Source organism: Arvicanthis niloticus, chromosome 15 (assembly GCF_011762505.2).
Source record: "Arvicanthis niloticus isolate mArvNil1 chromosome 15, mArvNil1.pat.X, whole genome shotgun sequence".
Classification (NCBI taxonomy): Eukaryota; Metazoa; Chordata; class Mammalia; order Rodentia; family Muridae; genus Arvicanthis; species Arvicanthis niloticus.
The window spans coordinates 67,012,580-67,036,909 of NC_047672.1; the positions used below are offsets into that span (position 1 = coordinate 67,012,580).

Below are 24,330 nucleotides of genomic sequence, written 5' to 3' on the forward strand. Positions count from 1 at the left end.
AATTTATGTTGGAAAACCAGCTGAATTGTTCCATCTCAACTCTGCCTCTTATACAAGTCGGATATTAGTGAAGACTATATATTCCTTATTTGAATCAGATAGGTTTTATCATGAATATGAGAAGAACATACCTTCAGGTTGTCTCAGAGTTTCATACCCTGAGAGTAGACAAACCACAACAGGCAAAATAAATAAGATATGCTCTGTGATTTGTGTCCTCATTTTTTATTTTCTCTGTGGACAAGCATGCTCTTCACGTATTCCATAAATGGCAGCCTAAAGCTGGTGCTCTTGAACTGATATTACTACATTTAAAACTCAGTTTTAGAATGGTGCTGGTATAGGATAATTCTAAACCTTTTCCTTGTTCCAAAACAAACATGAAAATTGACATTTATAGGAGTTTTAGAGAAGTCCAGTTTACAATCTAAAAAGATTATGTCCACTGTGGAATGTGGAAGAGATAAAGGACCTTCTCTTTATTTAAAAAAGGTGAAAGTAGATGGGGACTTTTTTGTTTTATGTTTTTACTTGATAATTTCATTTAATAATCCTACCTATACAAGAGTATAAGTATATTGCATATACATATATACATATACGCACATATACATATATGCATAAATGAATACATATATAAATATGTACATATATACATGTGTTTATATGTATATATACATACATATACATATACATCATACATACACATATATATACATGATGTGTAACCACATATTAAGCTAGAAAACCAAACAAAATACAGAAAACAGAAAATCATTTCTTTGTTTCCTAAACTATCATACTGCAGATATCTTTTTGAATTTTCATCTATTTATTTATTTGTTTTTAAGATTTTCTCCAGAGTTTCATCCATAATCACTGCATTCACATCCTTTTTCTTTCCTCCCTTTCTTTTATTCAATGCCTCCCACCCTACTCCCCATCAAGTTCATGACCTCTTATTTTTAATTATTTGTGCTCATATGTATGGGTTTATATATATTTAAGATATATATGTGTCTGTGTGTGTATCCAGTTAGTGTTGTTCATATAAATATGGGTTGATGACAAGGAATTGGATATCCTATCAAGGGCTTGTCCCTAGAGACAACTGATTGTCTCTTTCTCAGCAGTCACTATTTGCCAGTAGTTCATCATGAGTGATGTTGTGTAAAGTTTTGTTGTAGTAAGCATTTAAAAAAACGGCCTCTGGTTAAGTCAACTATCTAGGATGTGGAGGTTCTGCCTAGCTCAACCATGTGGCCTGTGCCACAGCTAGAAACGGCCAGCCAGAGACACCAGCCTTGCCACCCACAAAACGCCAGTGTAGGAGATGGCTCTGCCAATCTTCCATGCTGTCTCTGCAAGGCCGGGCAGTGCCTGGACCATCCCACCAACCACACGGGCTTGGTACAAATGAGATTCTACTGCTTAGATTATCCAAAGGCTTATATATTTAGTAATTATCAATAACATAATACCCTTACAATCAGAGGTGTAACCCAATACCCAACCTAGATATACCAACTACTTTTGACTGCTACAGACAAGCGAACATCAGCCTCCATCTCTTCCCTCTCATTCTCCATCTCTTCCTTAGCTTCTCCTCTTCCTTCTCCTCTCTTTACTCCTCCTCTTCTTCTCCTTACTTCTCCCACTTTAGCTCCTACTACAAAGTTTCCCCTCTCAGTGTGACATAGCAACTGTTATTGTCACTGTGCATGTCTTGGTTAGGCAACATTATTGGTCAGTTTTCATAGGTACAGCTTCCTTGTCCTGTCTAGAAGTCAGATGTTTTTTGATAAAACATTTTCTCTTAGTAATGATTGGCTTTTGTAATACTAATTCATTCATATCCTCAATATGTAAGACAAGATAAGGGATTTAAAAATACCAGATTCATACAAAATATTCTTGAGTATCTACAGAACTGGTTTTGAAAATAGTGAATATATTTGTTTCATTATTAATTGGAATTTAAAACCTATGTAAGTTTAATTAAAAAAAATCCTTTTTGTCTGTGTTAGGTAATACAGATTTGATTAATAGAATCTTGCTGGATGCAGGTTTTACAAATGAACTTGTCCAAAATTATTGGAGTAAGCAGAAAAATATGTAAGTATTTGTTGTAGTTAATAAAAGTATATATTTTGCATTTCATTTTCACATCTCCCTGGGAAACTTTTGGATAATGGCCATCATAAATTCAGTTAGTTATTTAGCTTTAGATATGATTTCTCAGAATATCATTTTATAATTGTTGATAAGTTGCATTTTCAGTTGCAAGTGTAACTCAGCATAATATTGCCCATTTGTGAGTGTTACATGTTAACATGGCTAAAGCATATTAAATAGATGTGTGTGTGTGTGTGTGTGTGTGTGTGTGTCCATGGCAAAATGTGTTTCCTACTGACAGTTACTCAGCTTTCTGGCACATGCTGTATACTTAAGAAGTAGAGCGTCCCTCAGGGTGGTTCACATTCACAATCTCGTCTCCATTTGTTTCCAGTCAAGCACTTGATGCTAGATCGTCCTCCTCATCGTGCTTCTTCCTCTTCTTTATCATCAAGGCCCTAAAATACCATTTTTCAGAAATTACAGCAGCCAGGTTCTGTGCCATTAGTGCTTCCCAGTCCTGTTCCCAATTCTAAGTCTATTGCCCCTACAAAGCATCTCTGCCCCAGGTCTGTTTCCAAAATATACTTGTAATGAAGATAAAGATGGAGCTTGAAGACAATGTTGCTAGTACAGATCTCTCATCCCAGCATTTAGGAAGTGAAGCAGGGGTTGCACATGTTTAAGTGTCATGTGCATAGCCCAAATCCTGTCTCAGACAGGTGAAGGAGGAGGCAATTGTCAAGCATAAACTTCAAAATGGACCCTTTAAGAAACTTGTACTGGAGAAAGGACTTCCTGTAATTTCTTTCCCTTTCTCTTAAGTAGTTCTCACAGACGGATACTAGACACTTTTGCTAACTTTCCCTTATACATACTGTTCTCTATACACTGATCTCCTCTGTATTCCCTGCTGACTACAAGTCAGTCTTCAAAGGGCAACATCATCCTTCTTTCTTCTTAAATGACTCTTAAATATGTTAGCAGCAGCAGTTTAATTTCACAGTTTATTAACCTACCTTTTGTGTGTGTTAATACGTAATTTTGTATTATGAGTTTAGTATTTTACAGCTTATTTTTTCAAATGTCCTCTTTTTTATCTTCCACTTTCAGCAAAGGAGTGAAGGCGCGCTTTGTGGTGACTGACGGTGGGATTACAAGGGTTTATCCCAAAGAGTAAGTTCACATACCATCTGTAAAACTAAGTGCATCGCCACAGCCTGTGCCCAGGCTCTGGATGTGGCCATGTAAGGAAGCTACTCTTTGGGAAAACCGATCACTGTTAGTATATTAAATTGCAGTATTGTTTAACATGTTTATATTAGTAAAATATTCCATTTGCCTGAACAATATTATTATAGGATGTTTTGATGGCAGATGCTTGTCATCTTTGTATATATCCATTACAAAATGTAAGAGAGCTTGAAAGAGATGTTCTACTTTGTAGACAGAGTCCAACTGGTTAGATGAGCATAATAGTGACCCTAGCGGTGTCAGTGCAGTGCATCCTGGGTTGCATTGTTCTTCCTTGCCTCATAGCTCTCCCTACCTTAGGAACATTTCTTGCAGTGGACTGAATAGGTACCAAAGCTCATTAATATTAATTAACTGACTTATCCATAATTTCATAACTGGAAGTCAGCATTTTCTCATTCTTATTATGCTGATGTATTGCTTAGTAATGAGTATCGCTTACACTATCCATACCTGACTTCCTTAGATATACCTGAATAGGAGACGTGTCTGTATGGCTCTATTTCCACAAAGGGAATTCAGGTTATCATGCACCTTAAGGAATATAAATGATGAAAGCCATTTCCTCCCTAGGGCTGGAGAAAATTGGCAAGAGAACCCAGAGACGTATGAGGACAGCTTCTACAAACGGAGCCTAGATAACGATAACTACGTTTTCACCGCGCCCTACTTTAACAGTGAGTGTTCTTTGGAATTCAGCCTTCTCCGGTCCTTTTATGTGTTAAATGATTCTTCCTAGTATCCCACCCTTCAAATCAATATATTTTGCTAGCTGCCTAGAATGCTCATTATTAAGTATGTAATATGTCCAAGAGACTGGAAAACCAGAAATGAAACACCCGTTTAGTTAAAGAAATAGAATTCATGCACAGCAAAAGGTCATCCAGCAATGCAGAGCTAGCATCTCTAGCAGGCATGCATGGTAAGTAGAAACACATGGGGCTAATCTCATGTATTTCATCTACTACCTTCAAACATAGCTAATGAATGAAACTGGTTGGTGTATAGTGATGAATTGCATCTTATCTTTGATAATTGTGTAATTTGCTATCTATAAAAATGAATAACCTGTCTTTTGAATAATTTATATGGTTTCCCCCCTGGAGGGGGCTTTTTAGTTCAAGCCTTCACCATCTGTATACATAGTTATCTTATTATTCACATTTTAAAAATGAGGGAACTGAAATTCTTAAAGTTTCAGAGTTGTGTCTACAGACACGTATCTCCTGTATGGCAAAGCATCTTTTGTGGCCCTATTATCGTTCCTTCCATTTCTCTCCAGCAGCCTCCCTAACAGTTTGATAATATCACACAACCATGATTGGACATATGTCCATTATAGTATAGAGTAGAAAAATCAAGTTGGATTGTCTCTGTCAGTAAATAAATAAAGTCAATTCATGATTACTCAATTTTTCTTGGTATATTCAGGAAGAAAAGAGGGAGCTGAAATCTCTTTAAAAGTAGAATGATTCACTTGAAGCACTCAAAGGCTTGGAATCATGACGCATCTAGATGAGATTAGCCTGTTTCCTTTTTTTTTAGAAAGTGGACCTGGTGCCTATGAATCTGGAATTATGGTAAGCAAAGCTGTAGAACTGTATATCCAAGGAAAACTTCTTAAGCCTGCAGGTAAGCACCTACATCATCTATACATGTGTGCAAGGTTAAGCAAGACATTTATATTTCATCATAAACTGGAGTCATTTATTGGGAAGATCAAAGTTTTAAATCTGGGATTGATCCAACAGTGCCAACCTTCTCCTATTTTCAAACACATGAAATATTTGCACCAATCAATGCTGTGCATATTAATAATCATTTAAACGTGAAATTATTTTGACATATCTGTATACTAGACTACTCTGTAGCCGCTGAAAAGATTTAGGGCTGATTCTAAGTGAAATGTTCAAGAATTTGGAAAAGAAAGTTAAATCAACCAAGCAAACAAAAACATAGAGCAGTACAAATGAGAACTGGCAATGAGCTGTAGTGACTGGATACAATGAAGTCTCGCACGGTGTAGATTTCCATCGTAGCACTGTGTGCTGGTATGTTTAGAGAGACCAGATGGATGAGAGGGAGCTGATTGTCTGCTCCTAGGAACAATGTTTCTCTGCCAGTGGTTCAGCTCCTAGGAATCACTGTTGGTAACTAGCTCATTCCCCTTTCCCTCCATTGCTAATTTACTCACTACTTATTCTCTCAGCTACTCACTCTTCCTCTCACTCTCAATATCTCATACACTCATCTATCCACTCTTTCAACAAATGTTCCTTAAGAGTCCAATGTTTGAACTGGTAGGGTGAGAGTAACCTTTTATATGTACTGCTCAGATCATCTCATACTTTTCAGATCAGTATTCACATTAGTTTTAGGTAATACTATTAATTAATTGGACAGCCGGGTGATGATTATTTTAATTTTTTTTCTTCTAATGTAATGTATGGTAGTGGTCTTCAACCATCCTAAGGCTACAACCCCTTAAGGCTCCTCATGTTGTGGTGAAACCAACCATAAAACTACATCCATTTCTACTTCATAGCTGTAGTTTTGTTACTGTTATGAACTGTAATGTAAATTTTTTGGAGATAAAGGTTTGCCCAGGGGTCAAGGCCCACAGGTTGAGAGCTACTTGTTTATGACTTAGTTTAAAGACTATAAGCATTATTTCTTAAAGACACTGAAAACTGAGTCTCTAATAAAAAAAAAGACCTTATATGCAAGTTTATTGGCTAGTTTATAAATAGTATAAGCTGTTACATTGAAAAGATGCTATTATAGCAATTATGACTTCAAATTAACTTACATTACTTTTTCAGTTGTGGGAATTAAAATTGATGTAAATTCCTGGATAGAAAATTTTACCAAAACTTCAATCAGGGATCCGGTAAGATTTTTTTTCAAAGTTATTAAAATATGATTAATAGTCTCAATGTTTACATAAGTAAATATGACCCCTGTGTAGGGGCAAAGTAAATTTCCAAAGTTACTACACTTAAATAAAAATATGAATTCCTGTTTTCAGTGTTTGACAACTCGACATGCTCATACAGATACATATTGATATTGGTTTTAAAATGGAACTAGTATCTTTTTTCATATAAACTATGATTATGAAATCTTATTTAGATTAGCTAAAATTATTCAAGGCTGTTGCATTTTAAGGAGGTAGTTATTAAATTTAACTAGTTTTAAACTGTGAAATGATTTTATTTATTTATTTATTTATTTATTTATTTATATTTTTTAGTGCGCTGGTCCAGTTTGTGACTGCAAAAGAAACAGTGATGTAAGAAAACTTTTAAAATACATTTGACTGTAGTATATTTGTTTCTCTTGTCTGCTGAATAACAGACATTTCAATGATTTAAAAGATCCTGGGAATTTGTTTCTAACTAACGCTAATAAATTCTATAGAAAACTGATTTATATGGAACTTTCAATGCTTCTTCAGAAAATATTTATATCTCAAGGGAAGAAGAGCCATGTCCATGTGGACCATAATCTGCTCAGTATTGGTGAGGGTGGAACCTTTTGAACATCTCCAACTTTATTTGTTCATAAGGAAGTTTCTAAGAAAAGCATCCTGTTGGTCTTGATTGCAGTCTGCATTGGGGAAATGAACTAAATGCTGACGATATGTTTTCAAATACCTGTGTCCTCTGTGAAAATGATGGAGCAGCATTCTGACCTTCCTAAACACCTGTTGCTTCCTTCTCATAGGTAATGGACTGTGTCATTCTAGATGATGGCGGATTTCTTTTGATGGCCAATCACGATGATTACACTAATCAGGTATGAAGTGCAGTTTCCAAAGTGACTTTCTACGATGCAAATTGAGAGACCCCATAGGTTTTTTTGTTTTTTGGTTTTTTTATTTTATTTTTAGAAACTGATGACTTGTTTCATTTTCATCACAAAGTAGATCTTCAAGAGGTTAATATAATGTCAACCAATGTACTCTAAACAGTCAATCTAGCTCTCCTCTGGTAATTGACTTTACTTTTAGATAACAGGAGTCACCATTAAAGCAGGTAGTTGAGGATTTTAAAATGAAATGAACTTGCCTTCATTCTTTCAACAATTCAGAAATTTGTTCAACAATTCAGAAAATTGTTTTAAAAATACAATCAGTTGGTAATGTCTTAAGTCGTCATATGGCCAGGTGCAATTTCTAGATTAAAATTTGCAAATTGGTCATAAAACACTATGGATTCTGGCTCTACATCTCAAGGGGTTATGTTTATATGAAGAGCTCCCAGCATGAGCCCTTTGTCTGACTAAAGATGGCTTCTCTGCCAAAGCTAGAAGTTGATGGTTGTTCCTTTCTCTGAGGCTCCCAGTTCAGGGCACAGCCCACTGAGTGAGTTCTCATGTAGAGAACTCTTCACTTCATCTGACAATGTTTACTGAAAGCTATGGGGTATAAGATGTTTTTGTACATGGTTATTACTATAAGTCAAGCCAGTTCAAGTATCTGCCATCTTAGTTACTTTGTGTAGGAAGAGAACCAAAATGTACCCTTTGTTGATTTCTGGCATACAATTAAACATTATTAACTATCACTATCTCTTGGCATTTTTACCCAAGGAACTGTTTCCCTGATTTTCTGCTTCTAACCCCAGTCTCTTCACCAGAGGATATCTAATTGTGACCTTCTTGTGCTTAGGTATGGGTTAGATGTCCATTCCTCCCACAAACATAATAATTCTCCAGTAGAGCCCCTGAAAAAGGAGAGACCCTAACTTAATCTTGATTCTTGAACATTGGCAGAGGCAGGTTGTCATTTGCTTAAATTACAAATTGGTTTTCCATTTCAGTTTCTTATACTGTGTTTTTCCCCATTTTATAGTTCAGGTATTAAGGTCATTTTAAAATTGAAACACCAACTATGTCTTTTCCAGATTGGACGTTTTTTTGGAGAGATTGACCCAAGCATGATGAGACACCTGGTTAATATATCACTTTATGCATTCAATAAATCATATGACTATCAGTCGGTGTGCGATCCAGGGGCAGCACCAAAGCAAGGGGCAGGACATCGTTCAGCATACGTGGTCAGTAAAACCCACAGTTGAACCATCTCCTCTCAGGAGTGCACTTACACCAGTGCAGACCAATATAATGAACTCTTGATTTAAATTTTGTATCTTATAGCCATCAATTGCAGACATACTACAGATTGGCTGGTGGGCCACTGCTGCTGCCTGGTAAGTCAAGAGTTTGCTTTTGTATCAAGGAAAAAATGTCATTAAAATATGTATTTTTTGACAGGTGAGTTATGTTGTGGGTATCATTCTTTCCTTTCCTGTGAACATGTTAGAAATATTTAAGTTAACATTTATTCTTGGGGATTTCTTATATGTATGGAATGCATTTTGAGTCCATGTTTTATTTGCCTTCCACCCCTATGAGCCTATCCTCCCCCCTACAAATCACTTAGCCATCTTACCATCATTTTGTTTGTGGTCCACTGAGTTCACCAAGGCCATCTGAGAGCTCATGGATATGGAACTATCCAGTAGCACCGGATGAGCTTGCCAGTGGGTACACATCAGAAGGTAATGACACTTTTTCTCCCATAATCTGTCTGCAACCAATACCTCAGTATGCATATTGGAACCCAAAGATCCCTCCTCTAACCTGACTAGTTTCCAGCAGGTCCAGTCTTTTGCAGGCCCTGTGTTGGCACCACAGTTACTATGAGTTTGTGTTTGCCATGGCTATGCCAGGCCCAAGAGACAGCACATTGTAGAACTTCTTTCTGTTTTCCAGCTGTTAGATTCTTTTAAGTCCCCTCTTCCATGGAATTTCCTAAACTCAAGAGAAGGTAATATAAGTAGCCTGCATAGCACCTTGAGTGTTTAGCAATCACTGTAATTCATGGTAAAGAGGAGTAGCATTTTTAATTAAGGCTAAGAACAAAAATTGTCTGTGAATATCAACACAGATGCCAAAAAGAGTTTGCCCTCGTGTGAATTTAGTTATACAACAGTAAGAAAATTTCCCCAGGGTTTATATTCTCTCTGGGCATGGGTTTTTGACTGGATTATTTTGTGATCCAGCTAGAACTCTCAATTTGTGTCTTTGAATATTAAAATTAATCCTTAAATTCTAAATGTATTTCTCTATAAGACATGATAATTATGTTTATTATGCAAATACGGTCATATTCATCCAATTCAAAGATGGTAACAAATTTTCTACCTTTTGCCATTAATATAATATGGGCAAAGTGTCAGAAGCCTCAGGTTGAAGTGTCTCCTGTTCATCCTGTGGATGACTCTCTCCATCCTCTCCATCCACCATTCGCTTCTACCTGTGACGTTCAAACATGTAACCCGCTGAGAGACAGAGTGGGAATCTGCAGGAGTATGGAAATCACATTCTGATCACCCAACTCTCTCAGCCTCCTCTTGTGTGTAGGATCCCTTCTCTCCTTCCTCGTCTCTCTGCTTGTTTCCTGTCTGGCCTGTATTTTTGGGTTTATACCTCATGCTACTGAACTGGTTCAGCCTTATTCCATGTTTATTAATCTATAATATCTATTGAGTATTAAGCATTTGAGTGATAAAACCGAGTTTATATTATTTTTACTAAAATAACAAAAATATTTCAATTTTTAAAAGTCCCATTTTTGAAAAATGTTTTTGACAATATGATAGTGCTATTTGTATGTTGATATAAGTAAATATTTCTTATATCATACTAATCCTGGAATACTATTTTCTGGCTAGAATCTTTCTGTTCTTGCCCCTTAACTAAATTCAGTTCTAGGATATTATGTAGGAAAACTTGATTCAATTACCATTTATTATAAAATTAAAATATGTTGTATTTCTGTATATAACTTTATATATGCCATGTTACTAGTTAAGCTCAAGCCTGAAGTTCAGATTATAGAGTTTTAATAACTAAAATAAAAAGGAAATTCAGGATAAAAAAGTTTACAGACCAAATGTAGACATTCTTCCCCATAGAGTGAACACTTCTGCACTTTATATTACTTACTAGGTTTCTGCGCCCTTGCACATCCCTCCTTTGGTCTCAAAACTTTTGATTTAATGAATTCACGAATCTTTTGCTAATTAGAGTCAAAGGTATAACATTTTTCTCAACTCAAGAATTATGCAAAATGTCTTAAAGTTTCTATTAAACTATGTTTTTCTAAAAATGATAAAATGAGGTATGTATATATTTGTGCATGCAGAACTGCTAAGTATCTTCATGTAAAGTATTGTAACAAAGAACTTCTAGATGTTTCTCAATTATTCGTTTAAAATTTCAGGTCTATTCTCCAGCAGCTGCTCTTGAGTTTGACATTTCCACGGCTCCTTGAGGCAGGTATGTCAGTGAGCACATGAGGTCATCGGCACAGAAGTCCATTTTTCTTTTGTCAGTGTAGCAAACTCAGAGAGAGAGAGAGAGAGAGAGAGAGAGAGAGAGAGAGAGAGAGAGAGAGAGAGAGAGAATAAGTGTGTGTGCACACACACGTGCATATGGGTAAATGAGAAACAGAAACCATCAAACCAATAAGAGAGAGAGAGAATGAGAATAAGTGTGTGTGCACACACACGTGCATATGGGTAAATGAGAAACAGAGACCATCAAACCAATAAGAGAGAGAGAGAATGAGAATAAGTGTGTGTGCACACACACGTGCATATGGGTAAATGAGAAACAGAGACCATCAAACCAATAATTTTGATACACTGAAACTTTTATTTTCCTATGATTCACAAAGTTCTGTAGTTCACATTGACCTGAAAGTTCTAGCCTAAATATTAATTTCTAACTCCGAACCTTTGCAGGCACCTTTTAATGACAAACAGGCAGTTACTCAATAGTAAACCAACCTGCCATAAAATGTCTTTGTGCGTTAACTTTGTCCCTATGACAAGTGATTCTAGGAAGCTCCGTGTCTCCTGGTGGTGATGGTCTTTGTTTTCCTCCCACAGTTGAGATGGAGGAAGACGACTTCACGGCCACCCTGTCTAAGCAGAGCTGCATCACAGAACAAACACAGTACTTCTTCAAGAACGATACTAAATCATTCAGTGGTTTACTGGACTGTGGAAATTGTTCCAGGTACTCTGGGTCTTTGTGTGAAGTAGTCCTTGTTTACTAAGGACAGCATTCAGGCCTGTCATAATCACAGAATATAAAGAAGATGCTCAGAAAGTCAGAGAGGAATAGTTGTTTTAAGCTAAAAATCTCAGAACTTGTTTTTTTATAGGTCTCATAAGATTTGATAGCCTGAAATTGTTTTAGCTACAGTTAAATGGTAGAGCCTCTGATTCTAATATGAATGGAGAAAATTGAATGCATTTTTATAAACAAGATCAATATTAGAAATTTCATAATATAGATTTTACTTGTGATAATAATTTCAATCAAATAACACTTCTGTCATGTGCGATAATTAAGGAGGATCGTAAAAAGTTAGAGGCATCATCGTTTATATGTTTACTCTTCTCTGACATGAAAAATTGAATGTTACTTTTGATTTGAAATTGAAGTCTCTGAAGAACGTATCTTCAAAGGTCATGATTAATGTTAACATTCATAAAATATCATTAAAATGTTTTGCAAGGTAGAGAAAATGCACTTGTCTATGATGGGATAGAAAAGAAAAGCAAAATGGGGGGTTTAGAAGGTCTGAGGAAACTGCTAATCTAGGTTATGAGGTCCTTGAGACACAGTTTAAAAAATTCAGAGGGGTGTTTTAGAGATGGAGGCCAAGTTTTTCAAGAAGAATGTTAACAGAGAAAAGAAACCAAAGGAGGTAAGGTAAGCCAAGATTCTGAAAGTACCAGGCTAGGTGCTGGGAGTTGAAACAGTTAGTCTATAACAATTACAATAACTACTCTTTACTCCAAGGACGTAACCAATAAACATGATGAGTGAGTTTGTGACTTGATTGTGTAAACTATGTTTTCAAGAAGGCAGAGTTTTGAAGATGAATATAAAGGGAACTATTCTGGATAAGGATCACGTTATTTAAAACTGAGTCTACAGGGCTTTAGATTTAGAAAATTGTGCGGCAGCATAGGTCATCTGCTTCTAGAACATTCACACAGCACCGTGACTTTGTACCAATAGTGCAGTAAAAGCAGTGTGTGCATGCAGAACCAGGAGGGCAGAGATTCATCTCACAGACCACTTAAAGGCACAATGTCACTAGAGTAATTCTATGTTGTTTCCCCAGTTAAAAGGAAAAGTCAGTAAAATTCCTCTGCTTTTAAAAAAGGTAAAGAAAAATTAGGTCATATATTTATATTTTTATATTGATTTCAAAGGAAAACGAAACAACTGCATATCTGAGCTCTGAAAAGTACATTTCAAAGTATGGGCACCTATTTAAATTTTAATTAAAGTTTTATGTCACATTTTTAAAACTTTTTTTTACCATATTGGGTAAACAAAAAACAGAGAAAGTGTGTTAGGAACATTGATCTGCACTTTATTCTGAAATTAGTTTAATAATGTGCTTTGTCCCCTTTTTTTTCTACTTTGGCTACTTGCAAAGTAAAGGATTCTTGGTATATTGCCAGTGATAAATGTCACCATTTCCTGAAAATTGAAATTTAAATACTTTTAGGAATTTGGACCGTAACTAAATAGTACTATTTTCGTAATTAGGACTAACAACTTTAAAAGTTTTAATAGAAGATATTTTTGATATGACCTTAATTTTTAAAATATTTTTGAGAGGGAATAACGTATTTATGTTAATACAATGTGTAAAAACATGGTGCTCTTCAATTTACACGTGTGTGTGTGTGTGTGTGTGTGTGTGTGTGTGTGTGTATTTTTCCTGGATGGTGATTCATTTTTCAATAAATGTTTTTATCTTTCTTTGCAGTAACTAAGAATCTTAGAATAATTTCCATCTATTTCCAAAAGGTAGTTTCCCCTTAATGAGCTCCTCTAACGTATATTTTGCAGGATTTTTCATGTAGAAAAACTTATGAACACCAACTTAGTATTCATAATGGTGGAGAGCAAAGGGACATGCCCATGTGACACCCGGCTGCTCATGCAAGCGGAACAGACATGTATCCTTTGACACTGGAGATGTTTGGAACAGACCACCTTAAAACAATGAATATTTAAGTCTGTCACCCTGTTAATGCTCATATAGAGAAAAATATCGCAGTACTAAAATTTTGGTTTGAAGGGCAGAACTGACCACATTATTTGGGAATTATGGGAAAATTTAATTCAAACTTTTTTACTCTCTCAGTCCCTCATACTTGAGCTGGTTCTGTTGGGTGTGAGCATTGGCATAGGTAGGTTTTGATTGATTTCAGATATAAATATATGTCATTGCACTTTTGAACCATGTGGAGAAGAAGTTACACCTGTTCCTTGACAACCCTCCTTAGCTGATGGTCCCGATCCTTGTGACATGGTTAAGCAGCCCAGATACCGAAAAGGACCAGATGTCTGCTTTGATAACAATGTGCTGGTAAGGGTTTTTAATGCACTAAAGTCTTGATTAATAGTCATCCTCCAGAAGGAGTCTAGGAGATATGTTTTCATTTAATATGTCCCTAGTAGATTTCATAGTTAACCTAAAGTTAGGGGTTGCTTCTTCTGTCTTTCCTACTATGGGACTTCCAAACACAGATCCGTTCTCTCTACCATTAATTCTATCTTTCATGTTTTCTAGAAGCCTGCTCATGTCAAACCATTTCTCAAAGAGTTGTTTAGGGGCCCCAGAATACTGTCACTCATTACAGATAATTCACTCACCAACTACCTATTCTCATCAACACAGATTAAAGTCACAAAGATGAATTTACAACCTGATGTAAAAGTCTTGTCTTAACTAGTCTCTTATAAGACAGAAATCTTTTGATCAAGGCACTAAACCCATATGACTGTGACACAGTTTAAGACAATTTGAATGTATCAGCTATTTTGGCATATGTGTGAACGTATGGCTCTTGCCGTAATGATCCCTCCTGAGTATAGCTTGGTGAACCAATGGGGTTATTTCAGTTATCGACAGGAATGTAGGCAACATATGGCCAACTTCCAAAAGCCTCTTCTTCCTAACAGTTGTTAACTGATGCTCCAGGAAAGGAAGGGTCTCATGTGCTTCCTCAGTTCCCCCTCTTCCATCCAGAGAAAAGTTAATGAGCCCAACATATGAGGGTTCTGGGATGTGACAATAGATTCTCTGAGTCAAGGAGGCACTTGTCATGTCTAATATAGGTGACACAATCACACAATGCATAGGTTAATGAAGTTAGAATTAAAGAAAAATATTCTTTAAAAATTAAGAAAACCAATGACTGTATTAGGGGTATGTTTTCACTGAAAGGATAATTTTGAAGAATCTACTCCAAAATACAGATTTACCTAAATTTAAAAGTGAACCATTATTCTTGGTTGTAATCAGCAGTTATATGTTGTCTGAAGGAAATAGCATAGTTATAATTCAGAAAAACAAAATGATAACAACATAATACTCAGAATATTTTTTTAGAAAAGCATTATTTCTAAATTGTCTAAATTTTCTTTAAATTATTGTGATCTTTGGGCAATTAATTGGCCCATGTTCTAGTTGGGGAGAATGAAGTTTACTAATACTTGTTTCATCCCATCTGCCAGTAGAGACATTAGCCATTTGTATGGATGGTATTATGAAGCGAACCCTAAAGGCCATCACATGAATGCAATTGTGAACTGTAAACTATGTTTTGGATACTTCTCCTTTAATTAGTGATGTTAAGGGAGAACGAAAACAATTCCCAGTTGATGTTTTTATTAATAGCCTCTTGAGTGAGAGGTGGTCTATTAGGCAGTCTCACAAAAGTATGATATATATATATATATATATGTATATATATATATATATATATATATACATATATATATATATATATACTTTTAGAAAAAGTGACAGGAAGAAACTAAACTTAGGGATAGCTCCTTATTTAGAGAACCTAAAAGGAACTTCTCCTGTTCCTTCAAAATGAGCAGGAGAAGACCAAACACGTTTCCAGAAAAACTGGAGGCGTGCTAGCCACGGGAACACTTATTATAGCATTGGGTTGCCCTGAGATGCCAATAAGGTAAGAACTGATTGTCTAACCAGTTAACTAATCAGCTGCAAGTTTACTCAGTTTACTCAGCTGCAAGTAGAAATTTCCTCTCTGGCAGGGAAGTAAGCAGATCATCCCAAGTCTTGAAGAGTTTAGACTCTGTAATGTTGTTCTACAAGAACACCTAAATTTATTTATCTAACCTATTTCACTCCATGGAAGATGAACCTTGAAACAATGAATTCTTTGTTTTTTGTTTTGTTTTGTTTTGTTTATTTTTGTTTTTGTTTTGTTTTGTGAGGAAGGGTTTCATAGCCCTGGATGTCCTGAAACTCAAGGATGTCTGTAGATCAAGCTGGTCTTGAACTCAGAGATTCACCTACATCTGCTTCATCAGTGCTAGGATTAAAGGCGGGAGGCACTACCGCTGGCTTGGATCGACAAATTCTAAACGATGCTTATGAGAATGAGTGAACATGACTCTTTATTAAATTCAGTTCAGTAGGAGGAATGTTAAACTGTGGGAAATGTTGTAGAATATGAAACCTGGAAATGAACGGTAAAGAATGACTGGGTTTTGGGGATCCAATTGAGCTACTACTGCTCTGTGAAGACTCCAGTAGGTGTGTTCTTGGCACTTATTGGGACACTGCATGGCTCTATGTATAAGTGTGACGTCTTTTCAGCTTACTTCTTTGTTTGCACTATATGTTTTCAAAATTTCCATGAATAGCTTCAATGTCAAATACATTATTTTTCATTTTACTAAAATTCCTAAAGTCAGGGTGCTCCATGTAGCATATAAATTCACCTGTAAATGTCAGAAACATGGGAAATGGATTTTTATTTCTTGTTTTTATCAATATAAAGGATTCTTTTCATCATGACAGTGAAGTTTTCAATTAGTAGTTTGTGGATCCAAATAATTCATTATTATTAGCTTTCTTCAGCATTATCAGAATTTCAAACATTTGCAAATGGTGCTAGAGAGGAGACCACTATAAAGCAATTTCTGCACAGTGAAATCTAGGTAAATATTACTTCAGTCTCAGGTAGAACACTTTTACTAGGTAAGTTCAAAGGTGGACTGAATATGAATTAATCTGAAAGCTGCTTTGTTCCATGTTTATTCCAGATAATTATACTATTTATTTGTTTTTATTCCTAACAGGAGGATTATACCGACTGTGGTGGTGTTTCTGGATTAAATCCTTCCTTATGGTCAATCTTTGGACTCCAATTTATACTCCTTTGGCTGGTATCTGGCAGCAGACACTACCTATTGTGACCTTCTAAACCCCAGATCTGTAACTAAATTCCAAGCCCTGCCAAAACATGAGCTCTCAGTTACATTAAAATAGAGTCCGTTGAAGAAGCGATACAGAACCTTAGCTGGGCCTGTACCATGAGTAACTGTAAGACTTAGATTCTTGACCATCGCTGGCTGCATGTCAGGGTGTTGGAAACTGAAACTTGTGTGAATATGCTGCATCATCTATGTCTAACATCAAAGCAAAACTCTACGTGTTCTCTGTGGGAGGTTTGGGAGTTCACTGTTGCACTGTTGGAGATTACGTGTAAAAGGTTCCCCCACGCAGGCCTTATGAAAAGAAGTGGTCTTGACTTTGACCTAGAATTTCAACTTGCTGCAGTTTTACCAAGAAGAAGAAGAAAAAAAAGAAAGCCCTAGTGAGTGAGGGCCAATGATATTTTTGCCTTCACTTATTTGCTGTTCAAAAGTAATTCCTGCTGTGAGTAGTTATTAAACAAAGAGAGAGGGAGGGAGAAAACACATTGGTTTAAACTGATGAAATACAAACTAATGGCTAATTTTCTACCAAAAAAAAATTGCCATGAATAAAATGCCTTATAAAAGAATGACTTCTCTGCCAAAAAACCCCACAACTGTGACCAGTTGAATTTGGGTAAGGTATGACACAACTGTGACCAGTTGAATTTGGGTAAGGTATGACACAACTGTGACCAGTTGAACTTGGGTAAGGTATGAAGTACTGGTGTGAAACCAAGGAAGGAAGGAAGGAGCTAAAGGTGCTTGTGGGTGAAATTGGAATCCATGATACATTGCCTCATAAGTGTAAGCCCTTAACTGCGTGATGTAATGTCCCTTTTGTTCACGGTAAAGTCATGTAGTGCTAGCCAGATATTTAACACGCTCTAAGAGAAGCTTGTTGGGGGGAGGGGAAATGTTTCCTTGTGGTTAATGAACTTGGGTTGCCAAGGGTATTTTGCATGATGCTGCTGCTATTTTAACTTTCTGGTTTGTTTTTCTTCTTACTGTAGAGTATAGTCCATTGACAAGTTAACTGGGTGACATTATTGTCATGTAAGAATCTGAATCTTGCAGTGTACATGCACTTAAGTCATCCTTAACATGTTGTTAAACTACTCTGAATATACTGTGCAATGTAAATGCCGAATGGCTGGGTTAGGCAGACGGCGAAATGAGAGTTCATGGATTTTATACAGACTCATGCTTTTGCCTGAAAAACCTATGTACAGATATTTTAAGTACATAAATCAGATTTAACACATTTATTTTTTGAAAGGTACATATACGTTCTCAATGAAGATTTATCCTAGGTTTCCTCTTTGTTCGTTTCAATAGTAGCATGTACAATCTAAAAACTGCTGCTCTTGCTGCTTCTGTCCCTCCATTTTGGTATGATCATATGACCAAATTTCCAATACAACTTCATGAGGGTTTTTACATTAACCTGAACAAATAGGAAACCTTGAATCTATGTGTATGCACATGAACACTTGATTGTGAATAATAAAATTTGTTTTTATACAGCCTCCTTGGTGAAAAGCATTTGTGTAGTAGATCAGAAATTCCATTATAGATTAATATGGTAGCAAAACTTTATTTATGCTTCTAAAAATTATTTTCAGGAATAAACAGTATTTGAAGAATGGGTAAAAACAATGAATGTGTCTAGGGAGAATAATTTTACTGTAAGCTGAAAGTATACATATATTTTTTATGGTAAATGAAATTTTCTTTTCTTTTTAGTTAAACATGCCAAGTATTGGTGTGTGCATATGCTGGACACTTTCATATATATATATGTCATTTTCCCCTCTGAGTTATTTACATTCTCTAGCATACTTTAATATGCTCCATATATCAACATTGCAGCCAACTCTTTAACATAGTTTATTGTTTGGGTTTATAGCTTTGCATCCACTGTAACTTCTTCCTACCACCATGCTATCCTAAGTAACATTTGTGTACATTTTGTAAGTTAATATTTTGCTTTAACTCAAAAGGGAGGGAAGGGCAATCAGAGTCACTCTGCCAACAATTGTCCAAAGAAATTACATCAGTCACCACTTCTAATACGTTGTCATTTTTTAATCTATTCATAACTGCTGTTCACGTTTTAGAAAAGAAGGCGGTGTAAAGGTAGAGGAAATATGTTTAAGTCATGCTGTTTGTTAATTACTTAAACATATTATTATCTTTAGCTAGGCTATTTTAAATCATGCAGATGTTGGGGAAGGGAACTGCTAGTTTGTACATATAAGTGATGCACATAAAAAAACATTGAATTGCTTCTGGCAAACAACAACCTACCTTAAATTATGTTTAAAGTGTATTGACTATGTATGAAATTATTGTTGTCTGAATCGCTGTTGAACTTGGCGTCTCTTGGCAGAGCCCTGTTTGGTTTGAGTTCTACATCTTTACAACTGTATACATGGTAACAAATTGGGCACAAACACACCCTCTGACTAAAATTTGCTTACGAATATTTGTGCTTTCACATATTTTTTAATGACAGTAACACTCATCCCATCAAAATTACTACATTAAATTTCACATTTTTCTGCAAATTCTGTTGACAAAAAATAGTGTAGTCTGTTATTTCCAAAAAGAAAACTATATAAACGATCATTTTCAAAAGCTTTTAAACTGTTTTTACTTAGTTAATTGTTGCTCCACTCACGTAGCTCAATGCACTTTGTCACGTAAACAAAGTCAAAACAAGTCCGGCATTGGTGTTGAGTAGCAGAAAAGAATTTTTGCATAAATGGTTTCATCTTTTCTTCATTTGAACAACCAGCATTACTGCCAAACACCAATCGTGGTCCATATTTGTACCAGGTTTTTAACATGACATAGTTTGCAAGTTTGATTGAAGAGATTTTTAGGTCCTGGGCCTACAAGATTTTAGTATGGTCTTTTTTCATGTTTCTAATGCTTGAAGCATTATTGCTTACCTTGGGAACCACAGCATTGCTGCCATTTGTAAGTTTTCCTATATATAATATTCCTTTTATTAACTGTAAAACTGGCCTTATGGGGTTCAAATAGGCAGTATCCCTTTTAAGTGACCTTTGCAACCCAAGTGTTACTTGCTTATTTGATGCTCTCTTGTACTTTATATCTCATTTGAACGCCTGTCTTGGAGTCACCAAAGCTTAAATTCTACATCTTAATTTAAAACTAAAGGCATAGAGTCTAACCTAGCGAGACACAATGGAGTTTGTGATGTTTTTTTTTCCACTTGCCCCAAATTCCAAATATTTTATCACTAGCTGGAACTCGTGTTGTTTACCAGGGCAGAATGTTGGTATTGTCAACATTCAGTGTACATTTCTGTAAAGAGCAAATCACTAAAACAGAACTGCCAGGTGATGAAAATGTCGAGAATTTTGCAGAAATAGTTAGCTGTTACCGGTGTTTTCATCTACCTTGTTTCTAGTTCTCATAAAAAAGAACCATGGAAATTCCACTGAGCCTCTTGGCATGCTGTCCTGTGTAGATGCCAACTGAGTTTCCAGTGTGACCTGGCAAAGCTGTCCTTTCCTTGTGCGGTATGACTGTGGGATCATGTTTTAGGGATTCTTTTCATGAAATGCTCATTGTGCAGCAAGCAAAACGCCAAGTGGCTTTTGTGAACAACAGATTTTTTTTTCCTCCCCTTATTATGTTCTCTGGACACTTTTGTGGAAATTAACTAGTCGGATGAACACATTTTGTAAAAATTTGTATAATACTGTTATAAAAAATATTTATAATCCCAGAAAATGTTGTGTTAAATCTTGTGCAAAAACAGTATATTCAGAATAAAAGTTTATCATTGAAAGTCGCCATGCAGTTTGGGTTTTTGCCTTTTTTAAAGATCCAGTTGAAGGAGATAATAGTCCATCATACATATGTTTTTAAAAAGCAGGTCTCAAAAAAAAAAAAAAAAAAAAAAGGCAGGTCTCTTGTCTGGATGAAGAGAATTCTGGATTGCAGAAATAAAATTTGGTTTCAGAAATATGCTTTGACACTCACAGACCTCAACTCACCCATGAATGAATAAATGATAATTCTTGACCTTCCTTGACTGTGCATTCTCCTCTGAGACTTTGAAGAGTTTAATACACTTAATAAGTAAGACAATTTCCTAGAGTGAGAAAACAGTGGTTCTGGATGTGTTTAAAGACCTTGGAGCAAACATCACATCTGACATGTGCATATCTTTGATAGACCTTAAATATACACATTTCTCCAAGTTATTGGCAAATCTTAGACATGGGATTAAAATACCATGCAAAGTACTTTAAAGGGATATGTATACTAATTTACTGCTTGCTTCACTTCTGTTCACCTCATGAAGTAAAGGCCTGATTGTGTATGGAAGCTACTACAATATCTGTTCCCTACTTTTCTGCACTGAAGTACTGCATAAAATAGAGAACAATAGCTCCAGCATTAGAGTTGACTGTTGTATGTGAGTAGAGACCACATTACCAAAAAATCTCACTACCATGTCTGATCAAGGCATTTTAACAGTCAAATAAGACCTACTTAAATGTATAAGGTAAATAACATTTGTTTTTTAACATCTGGCTTCACTTGACACCAATTTATCTCCTAAGTCCATCCTTGCACTCCCCAGAGACCCCCATTTCCTTCATCTGTCTCCTTAGTCCCTCTCCATCTTATCACATGGGAACCTGGCTCCCACACTCTCTTTTACAAAGCTATTTCAATTTCTTTCTCTACAGCTTCTTCATCCTTTCTACCTGCAAATGCATTTAGAATATGTCTATTTAAAACAAACACAGCAAGCATATCCCTACCACTGTCCATTAACCCAATTACTCTTCTACTCCATACATCTGTAATCCACTCCTTTATCTCTTTGTTTTGCACTGTTTAATTGGCCCCTAGAATCTTACACCTGTAAGGAAATTTATCTTTGAACTTCAGTTCATAGAATTACTGAAAATGTTGGAATGAGTTCCTAATCAATGCAAGTTTGACTGATTTTTTTATTCTGAAAGTTTGGTTCTTGCAATTGTTATTCATCTTCACAGCGCCTACACATTCCTATAAGCTGGTGTGCAGTTCAGTGGTCCTTATTTAGTATTGTGCAAATCTACTATTTGCTTTACATAATCACTTAAGAAGGAAATTAATTGTACTGTCATAATTAGTTTGTTTCATTAAAGTAGGTCTGTAGCAATTACAGTAATGTCAACAAAAGTAAATGGCAGTTATCAACAGTTATATGCTTCAAATACTTCTACCTTATATATATATTAAAAAGACAACCTAGTCTATCTCACCAATAATGAATTTTTAAAAGTATTCATCTTCACTCAAGCATCTGATTATAAATTATAATTAATAAGAGATGTACTTACAAGCATTTTCAAAGTTTGATTTGCTTCATGTGTGTGTAACTTTCATCCAAAATATTTTGAAAACTTCTAACAGCTGCCCCATTTGTGGCTCAGCATTCCACTGACACTTATCTTCCACACTTTGATCAGTTGTGAATGTCTGTGTTAACCATCATCTTCACAAAGAAAATTCTCTGATTATGACTGGGATTTTAACTAACCTATGGCATGGAGATATGAATTTAGGGTATAGTTTGATATTATGTCCATTGACTATGTAAAAAATAATAGTAGTAAGTTTATCCATGAGGCTCATGATTTTTGAAAACAGCTAGTAAGCCAAATTTGTAGTAGCAGGGCATGACTTTTCTCCTGTAGTATGGACCATAGATCCAAACCAAGTCTATTGTTTACCTCCATAATATTCAAGCCACTATTGTACCCATAGGCATGACTCACAGTGCCTGTCATTATTGTGATCCACAGCTGAGTTCAAAGCTAAGTAAGATTGTTGATGACTTTTCCTGCAATGGTTTAATGGGGACCAAGCTTTCTCTTCAGTATCAACTTGATTTCTTCATGTCCTGTGACCAAAATGTACACTGTCTTCAGCAATAGAGCCTTATTGTTGAACTTAGTTAGGCAAGCAAGAACAATGGCAAAACATTTGGGAGGGTTTCTGGAAAACCCCTGACCAACAAGTCAAGAATAGTTATCCCACACCTGGCACTGGAATTTTCATTTCGCAACTGATTATTTCTGGGAAGAGCATTAATTCCCTGTTTTAACTTTTAAAAAATATATAATATTTTTAACATATATTAAAAATTATATATATGGTTCAAAATACATATATATATTTCACATATATATGGTTATAAAATATCTTTTCTTTGCCTTTAAATATCCTTAGTGTTAGTAAGACAGTATCTTCTGGACATGACAGCATAACTACAGTCATGAATTCAAAGCTGCTGTAGTTGCCTACACAGAACTTGCTCAAGATCTAGCCAATAAATATTCTAGCATGGAGGGAGGATAGGATAAAGCCTCCTCACTTAACTGAGGAACCACTAAAACATATGGCTTCTGGGTAACCACACTCCAGTGGATGACCCCATACTCTTGAGTATATGGGAGTATATGGATGGCAGGAGCGAGTGAGAGAAGGGGGGGGGAGGAGGAGACAGGAAGTTGGGAGGGGTTGAGGCATTAAGAAGAAGGGAAACCGTGAGTATAAATATGATGAAAATACATTATATGACATTTCTCAAAGAATTAATAAAAACCACTGCATTAAAAAGATCATACTATCATTTGGCTCACTTGAAATATTGTTTAGTATCTTTAAAAAATACATCAGAGAAGAAATCCATCACTTTGTGGCAAGGACAAATGGCTTAAAAAGAACTTTTGTATTATGCTATACAGTGAAGTTTCCAATAAGAAAATCTCAAGCCTCCTCACGGGGAAACAAGAGGGACAATTAGTGGATTATAAGATCCTGGCCACAGTAATTAAATGATATTTCATCACATGTAGCACCTTCCTTCTCTGACACTCTTAGCACCTTTAAAAAAAAAAAAAAAAAAAAAAAAAAAAAAAAAAACTGAAGTAGGTGCTTTTAGTGATACTACTTATAAGACCATCTCAACAGGTCATTGACATAACAATGGAGTAAACTGAACACAGGTTCCAATCCCAAATTCTTATATTTTAAGGGACTTTCCCTTACCAGATAATATTCTTCCTGATTAGCTTAAAAAGAAGTAAGATATTCCTTTTTCCAGGTATGGAAGGAGTAACAATAACTTCTTCAGTCAGCAAAATAAAATGTTAGCAAATTTACGTGTTGTTATTACCTTACTCCTCTCACTTTCTTGCATTTATTATTAAATCAATACATAAAGTTCATAATCTTGCTACTCACACCTAGTGTTCATTGGTAGAGCTATCTAGTAAAGCTTGGTCAGTTGAAATCCACTGCCTATACCAAGATCTCAGTTTTATGACTTACCAGTTACATCCCAGGGATGAGTTTCATAAAGTCTCTATGCCCCAACTTTCTCAACCCCCAAAATAAATATGAGTGGTAAAAACCATTACAGAGTTGTCATGTTAACTGAGTTATGATAATTAATATAAACTTCATAATGTGGCAAGCAATGCCATCCATTAGGCATATGGATGTTTTCTATCACAGTCTTCTTCCTGATATCATAGTCATTTTATGTGGATATTTAAAGATCCTATCCAT

The 24,330-nt window shown here is 35.7% G+C and overlaps 1 protein-coding gene across 6 annotated transcripts in view; it reads left to right on the plus strand.

Annotated features, from left to right (window-relative positions):
• Cacna2d1 (calcium voltage-gated channel auxiliary subunit alpha2delta 1) overlaps window positions 1–20,545 on the plus strand; it is a 395,918-nt gene extending 375,373 nt beyond the window's left edge. For all 6 annotated transcript variants that reach the window (XM_034518854.2, XM_034518855.2, XM_034518856.2 and 3 more), the window contains 14 exons: window positions 2,028–2,115; window positions 3,229–3,291; window positions 3,943–4,046; window positions 4,915–5,001; window positions 6,192–6,259; window positions 6,623–6,661; window positions 7,096–7,167; window positions 8,277–8,429; window positions 8,530–8,582; window positions 10,661–10,716; window positions 11,331–11,460; window positions 13,321–13,430; window positions 13,761–13,843; window positions 16,600–20,545. In XM_034518854.2, the coding sequence (XP_034374745.1) occupies window positions 2,028–2,115; window positions 3,229–3,291; window positions 3,943–4,046; window positions 4,915–5,001; window positions 6,192–6,259; window positions 6,623–6,661; window positions 7,096–7,167; window positions 8,277–8,429; window positions 8,530–8,582; window positions 10,661–10,716; window positions 11,331–11,460; window positions 13,321–13,430; window positions 13,761–13,843; window positions 16,600–16,716 (1,223 nt within the window). In that variant the 3' untranslated portion in view covers window positions 16,717–20,545. The remainder of the gene's footprint in view (window positions 1–2,027; window positions 2,116–3,228; window positions 3,292–3,942; window positions 4,047–4,914; window positions 5,002–6,191; window positions 6,260–6,622; window positions 6,662–7,095; window positions 7,168–8,276; window positions 8,430–8,529; window positions 8,583–10,660; window positions 10,717–11,330; window positions 11,461–13,320; window positions 13,431–13,760; window positions 13,844–16,599) is intronic.
• Window positions 20,546–24,330: the final 3,785 nt, after the last annotated feature.